Genomic DNA, 17,788 nt, shown 5'->3' with positions numbered 1-17,788 from the left:
GCTCCTTATGCAAGTCAGGCACATACAGAGCTGTTGGAAGTCTTGGCTGTGATACTGTTCACCTAACCTACATCGTAATTAGGAGAATACAACACATGTACTCATCCTGCAGTGTTTTCAAAGTATTAAAAAGACCTCTTCAGGCCTGGTAACTGATGACACAGATCTGCCTGTCTGACTTCAGATATGTGTTTCCTAAGGGACTCTTCAAATGAGTGATAAATAATCAGCACAGATTTTTTTTTTTAATACTGTGTAGAACTACTTATTTCAGCTAGTGTACCTGCCACAAATGACTATTTTAGCCACCAAGAGTGATTTATTTGAAGTGTGGCTTCTGAGAGCAATTCAAGGCAGTGTTTACAATGTTACAAAAAGCAGATTGAGTGACGTACCATAAGTCTTGTAAATAAATTTCACTTGCTATGAGCCAAAATTTAAGAAGTTTAAAAAGAAACCAGGTTTCTGTTTCAAAGTCTTTATGGGGAAAAATTAAAGAAACTAAAAATGATAGTATGTGCTGGAGTGTATTTTATTTATACTCAGTTTATTTGTGAAGAAGATGAAGGAAGTGTTTACAGAAAAATATATTGTTAAGCATCATTGAGGGGGACGTTGGAGAGAGTGACACTTGGAATCGGGGAATAAAAATGCTTTGCCAAGACATGGTGGCCTGTTGGGGTGAAGATCTTACATTGAGTTGAAGTCTAGTCCATTAAATAAATTACTTGCAGCATTTACTGTTACAGAGAAACCAGCCCATTATCTGCCTTAAAGAAGGTATTATTTTCATCCTGCTTCATATATGATATGCTAGGTACTTTCTGGATATGTTGCAGAAGTGTTTGTTATATAACTGAAGCAGGAATACTCCTGAGACTTCTTCACCTGGCTTCAGTTTGTATTACCTTAAACAAATACTTATTACTGAAGCAAACACATAACTATCATAATATAAAGGAGTAAAGAAGGTGCTCTGCTCTTGTATAAGTTGCAAAGAAAAGTTGAGAGATGAACATGCTGTAATCATTTATTTTTATCTCACATTTTTAGTTTCCTATTTACCTTCAGATCCAAGGAAGGCCTTAGCTTTACGTTGTCCATTCATATTAAGGGCAAACTTAAATACAATCTAATTTGGATGTAAATCCAAGCTTATAGTACAGTACGTGTTTCAATAGAGTCCTAAGGAAAGAGTCCTCTTAAAATCAGGGCTTAAAATTGCTATGATTTTTTTTTTTTCTTTCTTGTGTCACCCATATAAAAACCTTACATTTTTATGTGTTTTGTAAAACGTTCTTTTAACCACAAAAATATATGTTGATTAACTGCTCTTTAAATGTATAAGCAAAATTTACAGGCTCATAAAAACAACTGGATAATATTACAGATGTTTGTTGGCTTTTTACTTATGTTGTCAGTATCTTAAGGTTATATCCTCACTTCTTTTTTGCTTGAAATAGCTGAGATTTTGTGTTATCAATCCACACCAGAAAGCATCTTTCCAAACCTGCACACAGTCTTTTATTCATTTTTTTTAAATCAAAACTGAGGAGCACACAGAAAGTTGGTTCATATACTGAAAAATGGGTTGCCCTTACATCTTTATAGGTGTAATGTAATCTAAAAGGGCAGGCTCGCAAAACACTGTGAAGTCTGCTATCGGAAGACTCAGGAAAAAATGTTTTAGAACCACTCCCAGTCCCTGACAATTTGAATTGCAGCTAACTAGTTAGCTATTCTTAGGTCTAGATTTTTGTGGGAAAATGTGAACATTTTTTAAATTCTCTAGGTTGTTACTTAATTTCTGAGATCATAAGGAAAATCATTTTATGCTTTAAGATATTTCAATGAATGTAATGAATATCCAGGATAAAATAGAATTTGTCATGTATTCTGTAAGAAATGAGTGCTTACCAACCTGTGGAAAATTCTGGAAATGATAATACCAATATAAATATATACAGTTCTATCTTTTAAAACTTTTCTATTAGGCACAGTGTTCTTATTTATGTGTATGCATATTTATATATGTTGGTATTTACCTATGCTTTGAAATCAGTGTGCTTGTGTTATTTGCATTATTACACATTTAAACAAATGCATTTAATGCATCTATTTGAATGTGATGCATCATATACATGTGAGAACATTAATTCTTTAATGAAAGATATTAAAGACTAAACACATTATGGCTAAGATTTTCTTATTTACTGGAGTTATGAAATTGAAAGTTATGGCTCCCACAGCATTCTGCATACAATTATAAAAGTATGAAAAACAGAATACTAGTCTACACTGTAAAGAAATTAAGGAACATCATTCTCATTATGGGGTTCATAATTTTAAATTTCCCACTGTAAGTATATGCAAAATCTCAACCATAACAGTAAATTCTCTTTGCATTTGATTTATAGACTATATTGTGCATGTTGAAATGTGATTTAGAAGAAATGGAATCATTCTGAAAAACAGGGCAATTAGTAGGATTATCCTCCTACATTGCCAAGTACCATACTTGATCCTAAACACATTATGAAGATTAAACATATTTATACATACCTGTATTTTATCTCAGGGAGTCAACTACTTTATGTCCAAGGGCATACTAGATGATTCACCGAAAGAAATAGCTAAGTTTATCTTTTGCACAAGAACACTAAATTGGAAGAAGCTGAGAATCTACCTTGATGAAAGGTAATTTGAATTTTTCTTGAGACATTTCCTGTTCATTTTCCATGTACAGCACTGTTCAACATTATTCTGCTTGTATTGATGTAATTTTAAATATGTAAAAATCAAGAATTCAGCTAAGTAATGGTGATGCTAAGTCTGAACTTGTCCAAGTATTTATGTGACTAACAATTTATTAGAACCCCTGAAAATACCACCTGTAACTAATTAAGTCCCACATCCTGTATTCTTTTTCTTCATTTTTGCTGTTCTGGGCATAGGTTGTTTTGAAGTTACCAGTGCGGATTTCAACTGCACATGATAGTCTTTGTGTTGCAGGATGCTCAGATTTTAAAGTTTCTTTTTTTCCTGTCTAGTATGGATGTTAATCAGAAAAAGCAGTTATCAGTTTACCAAGTGCTGATATTTTTTCAACTAATATTGATTGGTTGTTCGTATTTCTTGAATGAAACACCTATGACCTAAGATGCAATAACACATCATCTTGGAGAGAGTGTGAGCTGTAGTAGGGAACACTTTCTCCACCATAATATGCTTTTCTCTTCCACAATGCTTTCTGTTGTGCTCCAGGATATATTCAGGTTGGGATTAGCACAGGAAAGAGGAGCACCAGCCAACTGCAAGAAAAGTTGAAAGAGGAGGAGAATGATAACTGGACCTTAAGAGGAAGAGCAGAGAGACAGCAAGCACTTCTAGCAGGAATGCTATCCTGTTTCTCATTCCCCTCAGCCCATGCCACTAAAGGAGTAAAAGGAGTCATTCTGTAGTGTTATCACGACAGGCAGTACTGTGCTGAAGAACTTCAGATTATTAGGGGCCTTGACAGTAGAAAAAAGACAAAATCATTTAACAGATGACATTGCAAGTTAATATTAGCAATCCCTGTTGCCATTCATCTTTCCTTCATGAACAGAATGTAATAAAGCACTAAAAGAATAACACTAGATTTATAAATGTTGAATCTCCCCTGTTAGGACTGAAATGTTTAACAGAAAGATAAAGATACAAGCATATTCTTTGACTCACTTCAAATTTGCTTCCATATTTTATCCAGATATCTTTTATACATCTGTTCATGTGAGATAGTCTGAATCCCTCAGATGTTTCTGTGCTCAGTGCAAAATGCTTGAGAGCATTGCATCCTGATGGATTAGACTTCTAAGAGGTTTTGTGAGCAAATTTTATCTAACTTAAGCCTGGTTTTAACAAGATACTCCTGTTACAGCTTTTACCTAGGCACCAAAACATGTGACATGCATGAATTTGTTCCCTTTACTGTCTTTTTTTTTAAGGGATTTATGAAGACATTTTACAGAAAGTGAAGCCTATATGTAGATTATGATTTTATCTGCATATAAAGAAAATCAGAGTTGTGATTAATGTGTATTTTATAGTATTTGGCTACTATTGTAAGTATCTGAGAAATACCTGTTTGCATTTTCATTGTACTGTTAGTGATGATTATTTAGCAAAAAAGCAAAGCTCATAAACTCATAAAGCTTACAGTTTTGTTTTCAAAACTTACATTTTAATATTTAAACAGTCAGAAGACATTTCTCTAATTATATATGGGATTTTATTCTACCAGGCGAGATGTTTTGGATGACCTTGTGACGCTGCACAACTTCAGAAATCAGTTCTTGCCAAATGCACTGAGAGAGTTCTTCAGACACATTCATGCTCCTGAGGAGCGTGGAGAGTACCTTGAGACTCTCATAACAAAGTTCTCTCACAGATTCTGTGCTTGTAACCCAGATTTGATGAGAGAGCTTGGCCTTAGCCCTGGTAAGCAAAAAAGGCACTCTGATTCAATGGATCAGTCTGTGTATTTCTGGATAATGCTACTCTTCATGATAGTTTTAAAACTGACATCTGTACAAGTATTTCTGAAAGTACAAATGTGGCTGGGGGGGGTTAGTGTACAGGCATTGTCCCACTTGAAAAAAAAACTTAAAAAGCAAAAAAATACAGATTCTTTTCTTAGCCCTAGCTGATAAGTGGGGTTTATTTTCATGTTATCTTTCCTTCACTTCTTTCAGTGCTTAGGCTCCACACTATCTTTTTAAGTTCCTTCTTGCAGACTGAGACACTTAACATTTTACCTTGTGGAGAGTCCCAAAGAAACAAGAAGGAATTTTGGGCCTTACTCAGGTTAACAAGCATTTCTCACTGGTTCAAGGAGAGCCTGTTTTCAGCAGTGGAACTGCTTTCTTAAAGATCACTTTTAGCAGGATGATTGCCTTACTTTACAAAAACTTAAAAGAATTAGTTCAGATGAATGCATATAAAGCCCTTAGTGACTTCTGGATAATGTAGAAGAGTTAAGAGATGTGTAAATGCCCATTTGGCAGTATACTGACTTCCTTATGTTGAAACTAACTTAATTATTTTTTACTTCCTGGGATAGATAAAACAACTCAAAGTTATGTATATAAGCCCAGATAGTGGAGACTATAAGGTTCATGGACAGGGGACAGTAGTAATTGTGGTTTCCTTGTTAAATATTTTTTTTTATTTATTCTCTCTTACCCAGATGCAGTTTATGTACTGTGTTACTCTTTGATTCTGCTTTCCATCGATCTCACAAGCCCTCATGTGAAGAACAAGATGTCAAAGAGGGAATTCATCCGAAATACACGAAGAGCTGCACAGAATATTAGTGAAGATTTTGTAGGGCACCTTTATGACAACATCTACCTTATTGGCCATGTGGCTGCCTAAAAGCACAATTTGCTAGCACTTAAAGTTTGTAATTTTCAAAAGCTACATCAATTCAAGAAATTAATTATTTTGTAGAGATGGGGGTTATTTTAGTGCTGGTCATTCTAACCTCTGTATGCAATTAAAGTTTGTGTGTGTAAGTGTGTGTATATGTAAAACTACCTTTTCTATCTATTTACTGTGGGAACAGAAGGACTTGGAGATTTTTTTTTTCATAATTTTTTTAGTTTTGCACAAAACAATGCCATTAGTCTGACACAGCCATTTACAAATGTTAAACTGACATTACAGTCTACGATGACAAAATGGTAAATTTGTGCATTAGATCTGCTTGAAATTTTAATATGTTTGTTCTTTTTAGAATACCATGTAATGTGTATATATTTAACTAAAGAGATTTATAATCATAATTATTTTATTGTAAGATATTTTAACTAAAATTTCTCCTTTTATCTCCTAAAATAGTGTTGTACTTTTTTTTTTTTTTCGCATTTTTTACAGTGCTGACTACCTCAGATACCTAAGTTAGAGAAACAGTGGTCTCAATACTACAATAAAGTTTACTCCAGGAGCTGAGAGAACACTTGTAAAATGTCTAAGCTGATATTTAATATTGTATTGTATAACTTGACTTAGCATTTTGCCAATCTGCTGTCCACTCAAGTGTAAAGATTAGAACCTCTGTTTTAGATTAACTCCAAAGTCACACAGGGATGGCATAGGGAAATTGTTCAGTATACACAGAGAGTGTTAACCTGTATTGCACATAGCAGTTATTTGGGACACAGAACAACTGAAATCATTCATTTATCATGGAAAGCAAGAAAAACTCTCCACAGGGAAAGTGGTAGAGGTGGCTAACATGTTGCTGCTTTCAGCTGCTTCCCTCAGTCTGGAAGTGTCAGTGATGGAAATGCCTAGGCAAATACATACCAGATGACTCATTGCTAAATGTATTGAAAACTGACTGTGCAAGACTAGAGCAGTGACTGTGCAGGACTGGGGAGCCATTTCAGACTCATACCGAATTAGTCTTTCTAAATCTGTTGTGTAACTAGGTTTTAAGTAGCTTTATGATTATGAAAACATCTTGAAAGTAGTTCTGGTTGGGTTATGTCTTGCATAAAAATTGTTAGCAAAACAACCACCATGTGTGTACAGAAATTGCATAAGGATTTGCCTGTTGGCCTGTTGTTTTTTTTCTGATGACTCAGAGCAGTGCATTTCTTAAACTGTGTAGTTGAAATCAGAGATGTTCCTGATTATTTGTTTACATAGTACTCGGCTATCACTAGCATCTGGATTCATTGTAATAACAAGTAGATGTATCCTTTTTTCCCTAACACACCATGAGATGAGGTAGAAAGATATTTTTAGTTCTGTTTTACAGATTAATCTGAGTTTTTATGTAGGAAGCCTATGGCAGAGCAGGAAATTGAATGCAGGTCGTAGTCCTAGCTACACACTTTGCCCATGCTTCTGCTTTCTGTTTGGCAGTTAGGAGGTGTAACATTTGTCTTAGATAGGAGAAAAGTGATGGCAATGGCAGTCCACATAAGAGTTACATAAATGACGGGAGTTAAAAAAAAAAAGTAGCCACTACTTCTATTCCAAGGGTTTAGAATATGGTACTTATAGCTCTGGTCCACATGAACAAAGTGCATCCACAGAATGTTGTATGGGGTTTATTGCTTTAGCTTGCTATTCAAGTGTAAATGCAGTTTGTATTTGTGTAGCCTATACAGCCAAATCCAGGAGCCAGCAGCGCTGTAGCTGTCTTCCAGACAGGTTTTAAAATACCACTCCTGTCTCTCAGAACAACTTTTCATCGCCACCCTCTGTCATGTCATTCCACACTAAAGAATGTGTCTCTGTGCTCTTTACAGTGATCTGATGCAAAGACCACAGAATATAGCTTTCTAGAAAGCACTCCTCGGAAGATGCACACTTAAAAAGAGGAATTTATTGACTTTTGAAATTACAAATAATCTTATCAGGAAATGTTTTCTTCTGAAACAGCAAATGTTTATTTTCTGATTGGTATTTATGTTGGTTTTAGTGATACTGGTTTTGATTTTGCATTGATGTAGGAGTACAAATTGTTAATCTTCATGTCTCCTAATTTCCAGTTATCCTCCATTCCCATTGTCAAACAGAGAGAACAAAGCCTCCAGGCAGATATATTGTGGGTTTTTTTCTGGAATATATGAATACATCTGTGAACAAGGTTTAGAAAACTTCAAGACTAGTGTAACAGCCAAGAAGATAAATTAGAAGCAGGATGATAGTTAAGTTGCTGTAAGATGGAAGTCCAGACAAAAAGAAAAAAAAAAAGAAAATCCTGATCATATGCAAATACAGCATCTGCTCTTCATGGTAGGATTTTGAGTAGTGTTAGAGGGCTAGCACCTGACGCATGCAGCACATTGTTACTAACTCAGAATGGAACAGAAAACAACTAAAAATTCTAATACACATTTCTACTGTCCCTTTTTCTTTTGAACATCGAGTCTTTCTCTGGGATGGCAGAGAAGTAATTTTTTACATTTTAAGAATCTAGTCTTTTCATGAAGTTAAGTAATTACCTGCCTTAGAAGAAAAAAATCTTAAGCAGATGTAACATTAGTTATTACTAAGTGAGAAAGATGAAGCTCAAATTCTCTTAATTATCTTCAGAAAGCCCTCTAAAATGTACGTTTTGGGCAATGTCTTCTTCAGTATGCTATTGCTATCTCCACATACATCATAAACCAGAGCTAGATACTTCACTGATCCAGGTGTCGCTAAATGATGTGGAGATAACTATTTGGTCAATGGATTCCAAGCCTGCTTACATAAGCGTTATCATACTCATAACTGCAAAGTGCTTTCCAAGCTACTGAGATTCCACTACTGCATGTCCTTTGAATTCTGGCCTTGTGACATTTCAGGCTAACTGCAGCACAGAATGAAGGAATGAGCCTGCAGCCCATCCCCTTGCAAATGTTACTCTAGTCATAAAAGGCACTGAAGTTGTGTGCTGCATGACCAGTTCTGAAGTTTTACTAACTCTAGTACATGCAACAGTGACAGAGGAAAATTCTGTGTTCATATAGAGTACATGAGTCCACGTAAAAGCTGTCACATAATACAGCTTATTTTTTGCCTGCATTAAATTCTGAGGCTCTCATGTGGTTTAGTTACAGTGTCTGATATTCTGCATTTTCTAAAACTGCTTCTTCCATTCATTCTCTGAAAAGATTTGTACACCTTTGGCTTTTTAAAATATATTGAAGCTGCTTCAACCTACAAAAGTCCAAACAATTGTAAGTTAGAGACGTGTCTGTCACTTTTGAAGTGGGCGAGAAGTTTGCATTCAGGAAAAGAAAAAATCCATATGTTCTCTTCAGCCCTTCTCTCTACCCCCACATTGAAAAAAGACAAATTATATATGGTTCTAAAATACAGGTTTAACAAAATAAACTGTCTAGCTGGACAAATGAATGTTACTGTTTCCTCTTCAGCAGTTTAAGTTCTTTACATAAGCAAATTTATCAATAGAAATTGCTCTTTTTTTGAAGTGGTCATAGTTTTGTCTAAGGTTGTCATTGTGTAACCTGATTTTTTTTTATAGTTTTGTTTTTAAGAAACAGCTATTAAATTATTTTAGGTGCTTAAACAAAATTGAGGTATAACTACTTGATGGTGTTAAACTGTCAAAACGGAGATATTGGGTATTTATAAAAGTCAGATTTACTTGCCTTATATTAGACTAGGATTTTTTTTTAACATTTTTCATGTAAGTATCAAAACTAATAAACATTAAGGCTGATGACTTGTTCTCTGCCATTGTAAAATCTACCACTCTAATCTCAAAAGCACCATTAAAATGGACAAAGGACAGACTTGAAGGATTTCCTGTGTCTCCCATGGGCACATTATGGCTTCATTTTCCCTCAAAGAGAAATAATATACCTTTTTTTATAATGCACATACACCAGTGATTTTAGTAAGATAATTTTTTTGCAATCTTCTAATATTATTTATCAGATGTTTAAAGTTAAGACTTACCATATGATATGTGCAAATGAATAATAGCCAGATAGCTAGGATTATAGAAATCAACATATATGTAAAAATCTCCAAGAAGATCACAATGCCCCTTTGTACCTTCAGTGCTGACAATGATGTTAGTAAATCTGCAGTTGTCCTTTCTTTATACAAATAAGAATCTTAGATAATAAATGGATGAGAAGGTGCTAACGCAGAATACTTCCATCCCCTAGGTGAAATTTTCTTGTATTAAAAAGGAAAATCCTGCATTTGTTTTATAGTTTAAAAAATTGCTGCAGGTCATTTAAAAAAATGAAGGATCTCTACTTTTTAGATACGTGGTTCATTTGTAGCACCTCATACAGAAAATGATAAAAAACCCTACTTTTCAGATTTCTAGCAACCCAATAAATGCATTATTTTAAAAACTGGATATTTGTGTGTGACAGAAATCAAGCGTATCTTTTATGAAAGCAACATGGTCAGGATAACAGTTTTTTTTTCAGAAAGAGTATTCATTTGTAAAAGTTAGCTTTCTTCTTGGCAGTGTTGGAGAGGAATGTTGGATTTAATTTTAAATGATTAATGAGATTTTGTCAGACTCCCTGCCTTTACCACCACTGCAGTTTGTCAGCACAACAACCTGGGAAACCCGGACGCCACTCTGTCGCCCAAAACAGCTTTCCAGGAAAAAATAAACCTGAGTAACTAGTGCCAGGTATATGTCAACAATATTGTCTTTCAGCTGTTGAAAGTTTAACTCTGAGTTGGAACATTTACACATTCTGAGGAAGTGAACCTCATTCATTATTTCAGTAGTCTGATTTTGACAGTGGGTACCAGTGTAAACTTTAGTTTTCGGAGCAGGCATAACCTTTGTTGTTAACCTTATGAAAAATGCTATAATCCATGCAGACAAAAAATTCTAGGGAAAAAAATAAAACCAAAGCTTGTTCTGGTAGGTTTTTCTGAAGAAAGCCTATCTATGCAACCAGTCTCCTTTTTGTCTGTAGTCCATTAGACGTATCTCATCCTCTGAACTCTACACATATGAATAGGCTGATGAGTGGCAAGGAATTGTCTGCTAGACTCAAGGCATATGCATCTGTGTGCACACACAGGGTAACAGCCAAAACCTGCCACATTCACAGTACTTTCCATGTGTAACCATAACACAGGAAAATTAACTATACTTTTGAAATGTATGGTAGACGTTCAAAATTATTTACTATTTGTCTTTTTCACTTGTGAAAATGTATTCTGTTGGGGTATAGGTTGAGAATCCTGTTCTCCTTACACTGGAAATACTCAAACACTGAAGACTTTAATTTCAAGAACAGCCTTCTCCTTCCAAGAAAATGTATGTCTGACTGTGCTGCACAAGTCTTTCTGCAGTCACATAACCCTGTATCAACAAACTGACCTTTCATTCCCTCCTGTGGACCCCCTTATACCTTACTTCCCTCCACTTACTCTGTAGGCCAAAAATTCTGGGATGCTTCCCAGAGATGCAGGTGGTGAAGACTTAATGCTGTTCTGCTACACTAGCCAGAACATACCTCTTATGGGGCATGATGCCACAGATACTCCTTGCGTTACTTTTATCTTTGCTATTTCTTATGTGGTTAAAAAAAATCACATCTACTGTTCCCTCTTTTCACACCATAGAGTCATAGAATGATAGAGGCTGGAAAGGACCTCTGGAGGTCACCTAGTCCAACCCCCCTGCTAATTGTAATTACATGAAAGGCAACTGAATTGAAAATATATTCTTATAACTGGAGAACTTCATGAGCTTACTTGCATTCTGTTGACAAAACAAGCAAGGAAATCACAGGCATCTCTCCTTGTGCTCCTTAATGCATTTTTTAACATTAAATATAACTTCTTATTTCTCTATTACTCTTATGAATTTGTCAGTAAATGTATTTTTAACTCTCCGTGCTATCTAAAGGCTGACAATACCATTTCCAGTCTGTACTAACAAAAGCTAATTTTGTTGGTAGGTTTTTTTATCATTGCAGCAAAATTTACAGTAGATAAACAATCATCTATCAGAGTAAAAATGTGTTTAAAATATGTGATTTTTCCCTTTTTTCAGTTTTTAAAAAATAAATATTTTAATATTTATTATTTCCCTTTTTTATTACTAAGTGTTCACAATGTACACTGTACTGCATTCTATGTACTGAATATCACATCACTTAAAGGTCTTGTTTGAAGATTTAAATGGTACATAGACATTGTTTCCACTTCCTAAAGTAAAAATTATTTAAAATTATAAAGACTCTGAAATGTATTGAGAATTATTTTAAATTAGTAGCATTTAGTAGTATTAAGTTAAACTGTTAAACGTAAATCAAGATTTATGTTATGAGACTAAAAATACAAATTAGCAAAAGGGAAGGAACGCCAAAGGAAGAATTTGTCTTTATTAAGACCTCTCTAACAACTTCATTAACACTAAAATTATGTTAGTTTAAATGCAAGTCAAAACAGAAGTTTTAAAGAGGTGCAGTTAGCCGTTTCTGTAAGAGGATAGCTGGTCCCAGCCATGTTCATTTGTTATCCTCCCTCTTTCCTGAGGTAATGTAACAGCCTCTGTACCCTATCCACCCAGTCTGCTCCCCTCCACAACAGTCCATAGTGACGCTAAACAGGGTCTTCCTTTGCAACTGACTCTTCCCCTCAAATTAGAGAAATCTTGTTCTTTTTAAATAACAGAAACAAACTAAATTAGTCTCAGTGAGTGAGTATACAGTTGTTATATTGTACAAAAGAAACAAAAGCCCATGTTGCTGATCATACAGCCTTATGTCAATAACTTCAATCTCATAATTATTAATAAGAATATTGCCCTCAAATTAATTCCAGGAATGCTGATTAGTGATATTTTGTCTGGTTTAGAAGTAGTTTGCTGCATACCTGAACTGAACAGAGTTTTACACAGAATATGACATAACGCCTGGAGAGGTTTATCTGTATTATCCTTACAACACAACTAACAAGATGCATGCCAGTAAAATTCTGACCCCCACCACTGTCAAAAGTGCCTCCTAGGAGTACAACTAAGATGTCACTGTGGTTTGGAAGAAGCAAAAACTTTGAAGTGTCTTTAATGCCTTACCTTCTGACAGGGCTCACATACTGTTTAAGCCAATAAATGCCACTGTTACCAGTTGCAACACAGCAGTATTCTCAAATCTTTTCAGATAATGCATTCTTGAGAAAGAAGGGAAGAAAAAGTATATGGAATCTCTGGAGGCTTTATGCCTACTGCAATTAATTCAAGTAATACTGTTAATGCAAGTAATACTTCAGTCAAAAAGCATTTAACCACAGAGAAAAGAAAATAGTAAAACTCAACGCCCAGTTATGCATAGCAGGTTTGTAAAATAAATAGCTGAGTTCCATCTGTATGGGCATAGTAGAATATTGATCTAAAAGAAAAAGCATCTCAGTTTTGATATACTATAATTTTTTCAGGTGTTTGTTTAAAGTACCCTTTTGTTTTCCGCCCCTTTGGAGTCCATTCTCAAGGTACATAATTTTCTGTTCATAGGCTAATGAATCAGAATGCTCTGGCTGGTGCTCCTCATAAACAGTCTTTGGTGAGACAATAGCACTGTCCCTAGAAGTAAGATCTTCCAGAAAGAAATTCAGAAAGAAATTTGTCACTTGCCATATCACAGAATTCAGTATGGATGTTCAGAGGCTGAAGAAAGACAGGATGTGTCAATGGATGGGGATTTTATGCTGTCAGGTGTGTATATTGTGTATTTAAAAAAAAAAAAAAAGCTTATTTATATCATTCTTGACAATAATTTCTCTCGAGGGAAAAAACCAGACAACTGTGAGTGCTTGAGAAGTAAAAAATATGTATTCTCTTTCACTTTTTTTCCTATAACATTAAAACACCATTGCTGCGCTTGCCAAGACTTTTTGTGAATAAAAACCTGTGAACTTTATGTGAGCCCAAACGGATCCACTGATATGTGAGAGCAGAAGAGAGTCACAACTACCACCTCAGAATGCAGAATTGATGTAACCACGCTTACAAAAATACCATTTAAATCATGGCTATTAAGCATTTACAAGTTCTTCATCTACCATTTTAATGTTATTTATTTAATGTGCTATTTTAACTGGAAATTGACAATACTTTTACCCCTCATTGTGTCAGCCTTACTCACCACAGATCAAAACTACTTTCTGTGAAAGAGCTCCATACTACATTGCCATGGAAAACAATGCCATATACATATATATATATATATATAGCTTTGACTGATGAAGTTCTCACTTAAATGATGATAAGTATAAATTGTTATATAGAACTTTAAGCAGTGAGTGAACCAATCCATTTTTAAAGCTAAGTTTTCACAATGAAAGTCTTAGGTGGCTCCAGAGCCATCATAAGATCTTTCCTGAGAGAAACCAACACTTTGGTTTCCAATTGTACAAGCTTGTTTGGCATGTTTAACCATTTGGGAAAGGGTCCTCTTGATACTCTGCCAAAACACAACTTCTGCTCTCTGAGCATCATTCTCCCACCAAGATGATGCATCCCAGGTCTTTCTTACCTTGATACTATCCAGAAGAAGGGTCACAGTTTCAGATCATGGCAACACAAGAACAACAACCCACCGTTTATGCAGCACCAGCCACTGCTCTGCTTCAGTGAAATTCCTAATTTATACCAGCTCTTTTAATTCTTGAAACTGGATTTTCTCTTACCTTGACATGCAACTACTATCTTTGCATTACATCAGATTTGTTGTATTGTTCATGCCATGGATTCCTTGTCCACACATGTACTACTGCAAGCAAAAGACCTAGCATCAGAAAGAGAGGACACAAACTCCTTTATATGTAGAGCTCTTATCAAAAGATCATTTAAATGGAAAAAAAAACCAACAAAAAAAAACCAAAAAAACACAAACAACCAGTGCATTTGCAAGGACCTATCCTTGGATACAAATGTGTTTCAAATTAATGTATGACTAGAAATGGCTGCAACATAAAGAGTACATTGCTGACTAGAAAATCTGGTAAACTCATGTCTTTTCCAGATACACCTATTACATCATATTTTAAAATTACCAGGTTTTATGTTCTTCAGCCACCTATTCTTGAAATTGTGTTTCTGACTGTAAGTATGAGGATTTTTTGTAAGTCTTCAACTTGCCTGCACACTTCTTTTGCTTTCTCTTTTCTAAGATTTCCCTTGTTAGCATTAAAGCATACAACATAATATAACTTCCTAGCAATACCTCTTACTTTTTCACTGTGAATTCCTGACTTCATCAGGATATTTCCAGATAAAGTTTCTCTTAGAAAGGCTTATATGGCGGGGGGGTGGGGGAGAAGGCCAATCGAAAAGAGAATAAATATTACAAAGTTGACAGGGTTTATATGTATATATTTATGCCTTGTATATATCCTAGGCTCCTGGTCTGCTTGCTTGCCAGTATGATTGATTGACTGTGTCCAGAAAGATGTTTATAGAAACTGGCAGGTCTCGTATTTGTATAGATCCTGAAACACCTAAAGAAAACCAAGCGCCTGGTGATCTCCCTGTTGGCTCTGTTCCTGCAGCCACAGACGGGAGTGGTGATAGCTAACGCAGCGATCAGCTGCACTTTCTTCGCTGCTTTAGTCTTCTGCGGAGACCTTGGAACCGCGGATATTTGCGGGGTCGCCTGCCTCAGGTCACCGCAAAGAAGTCTGCGAGGGGGACCCGAAAAAATTAATCAGATTGTCCTTGTTCAAGCTCTGAGGCATGAGGAGTGAAAGGAAAGGGGAGAGCAGGGTCTTGTTTATTCCTCTCCAGTTTCAGGAGAGTCCCCTGTCAATACAGTGTGACAACCGGGTTATTCTATAGCCACTTAGAGATAAAATAAAATAAAACATTAAAGAAAAAGAAAACAGCAACGACGACACCTGTCCACATATTAGGGAGCCTTACTTCAATGCTTTATTTGTTTTAAAGCCTCCATCCCCGCCGAGCCGAGCCAAGCTCCACCTGCCAGGGCGACGGGCCGGGAGGATCCTCCTGTCCTAACCTCCCCCTCCCGAGGGGTCTTTTCCATGTGGATCCCATTACCATCATTTGCTCCTAGTATAAAGCGGATTAAAGAGATTAGAATGAAAATAATTAAATGATCTTTCAGTTTACCCCTGCGTGCTCACTGAAAGTGAGAGGGACTCTACCTAGAGTAACTGAGACAGGTTTAGTGCTTTTTGAAAGGGTTTGTTTTTAAAGGAAAGGATTAAAAAAAAAAAAAAAAAAAAAAAGGCGTGATGGGGTGAACCCTCAACTGTTCTCCAGAACTCCGGTGAAACGCAACTGTTTTGAAATGTGTTTTCCAACCTACAATCTATTGTTAAGTCTCAGCACTGAATAGTAAAACCAAAATAAAAACTAAAAGTGCTTGGATATCCTGGTATTTTGTTATTGCTCTGGAAGTCAGGGTGTGGAGAAAATATTTTGGGAATTTGGTTGTTGTTGTTTGGTCGTGTTTTTTTGTTGTTGGGTTTGGTGCTTTTGTTGTTGCTGTCTGCAACAAATAAAATTCTTATATTGCATAATTTGTATTAAAGCAAAAGTCCTGATGAAAATATTTAAATGGTCAAAATTATGAGAGAAATTTTAGTCTGATGGATAATGGTTTCTTCAGCCTCTTCTTTTTCAAGAAAAGTGCTCTGAACAAATGACTCAATATTTTATATACATATAAACTAATGCTATAGATACGTGTTCATTTATGTATCTTTATGAATCTGTAACATATATCACAATCTTTGTTTTTGTTTGCACAGAAAATTAAGAGCACAGAACTTTGTCTGAGAAAACGTAAAAATTCTAAAGTTAACTAGTCACAAGCACCTTCACTTGTTTTTTGTTTGTTTGTTTGTTTGTTTAAAGTAATCCAAACGTTGAAAAGATAGTAATATATAGGGGCCCACGTGGGAAAATTCTTGTGGTAGATTTTCAATGACAAAAGAAGAAAGCTTGGTACAGAAGGTGGAAGATGCATTTATTGAGCCTCCATCTGATTTCCTTTGCAGCAACTCCCAGTGAATTCCAGCCCCGTGACCGGGCCGGGCAGGAAGGTGGTGGGAAGACAGGGCAGAAGGCTGCTGCTAAGCGAAACCTCCACTCTGCCTCTGCCCAGAGCAGCAGAGTCAGTGGAAGCAGTCTATTAATTTTAAATGGACTGAGACGGCGACGTAACCCTCCACAACTGAGTAACACCGAACTAAATCCAAACGTTAAACTACCTGAAAGGTCTGGTGCTGATGGAGGACAAGGATGAGCTGGACACATTCAGAAAACACGATGTTTACAGCTGTAACGCATGTGCTATCTGAAGGCACAGAGCCAGAACGGGCAGTTCCTTTCACCGATTACTTCGGTTGACAGCAAGCAGATCAGAATGAAATTCTTATAGGATGAACTTTAGGATCTGCCGAAGAGAATAACATTTCTGTGCTCCCCGCACACGTGAAAATCCTGACCAAAAAAAAACAAAACAAAAACAAAAACAAAAACCAACAACAACAAAAAAAACCCCACAAACCAGAAACCACTACAGATGCTCTGATCTCATGACTGCTCATGAGCAGAGGTTTGTTTTGAAATGTTATTCTAAACCTGAGAAATTGCCCTGATTGATGCTGTTATTTTAAAAATAGTATCTTTTCCAGAGTGAATTTTAAGCATAGAAATTGCTTTGATGCAACGATGAGGGAAAGCCCATTTGTTGTCAGAAGTTACTTTTCAGCTACTAGAGAAGTTACTGACTTTAAATATTTTTCTTTCCTCTATAAAAGTTATTGGCCTGCATTCATACTTACTCAAAAGTTTACTCGGCAAACCGAAGCGTAAATCCAGACATTCATTTGGTAGTAACTCCTTTAGTAAATGTTATTACCGCACAGTGCCCTTTTCCTGGTGGGTTTCGTCCACAAGCTATGCAGTGTAATTTCTACCCACTAAAGCGGTCATTAATGCCAAATCTGCGGGTGTGAGTCGCTTCTCAATTACCAATAAAACCTTTACTGCAGCTCGGCAGAAAGTGTCTTTTGAGAGCACAATTTTAAGCGTGCGGTGCCTGAGCGCTATTTTGTTTAATACCTCCTTTCCTGATCTTATTACTGGCCGCTCCTGGTTTTCTGTTTATGGACAATAAAAGCTCCTGCAAGCCCCGCTCGGGGCCGGGTGCGGCAGCGGGGCTTTGCGCCAGGCTCTTCTCCAGGCATGACACGGGGCAGCAGGTGGCTGCTCCACACAATTTTTCTTTTCCCTGTTTTAAAGCAAAATAGACAAACTCTCGGC

The 17,788-nt window shown here is 36.1% G+C and overlaps 1 protein-coding gene and 1 long non-coding RNA gene across 2 annotated transcripts in view; one reads left to right on the top strand and one right to left on the bottom strand.

Annotated features, from left to right (window-relative positions):
* The window catches only part of FBXO8 (F-box protein 8), a 19,456-nt gene extending 10,230 nt beyond the window's left edge, over window positions 1-9,226 (top strand). Inside the window, exons 4-6 of the mRNA XM_064148872.1 lie at window positions 2,579-2,697; window positions 4,283-4,479; window positions 5,228-9,226. Coding sequence (XP_064004942.1) covers window positions 2,579-2,697; window positions 4,283-4,479; window positions 5,228-5,415 — 504 coding nt within the window. The 3' untranslated portion in view covers window positions 5,416-9,226. The remainder of the gene's footprint in view (window positions 1-2,578; window positions 2,698-4,282; window positions 4,480-5,227) is intronic.
* Window positions 7,419-17,788, bottom strand: LOC135178206 (uncharacterized). Its single transcript, XR_010303424.1, has 5 exons — window positions 16,732-17,788; window positions 15,416-15,565; window positions 14,185-14,267; window positions 12,575-12,669; window positions 7,419-7,612 (listed from the first exon to the last, which is right to left on the bottom strand). It is a non-coding gene; the product is annotated as an uncharacterized LOC135178206 (long non-coding RNA).

Source organism: Pogoniulus pusillus, chromosome 9 (genome assembly GCF_015220805.1).
Source record: "Pogoniulus pusillus isolate bPogPus1 chromosome 9, bPogPus1.pri, whole genome shotgun sequence".
Taxonomy (NCBI): domain Eukaryota; kingdom Metazoa; phylum Chordata; class Aves; order Piciformes; family Lybiidae; genus Pogoniulus; species Pogoniulus pusillus.
The sequence above is the reverse complement of the archived record's forward strand: the minus strand, read 5'-3'. Positions and strand labels throughout refer to the sequence as shown.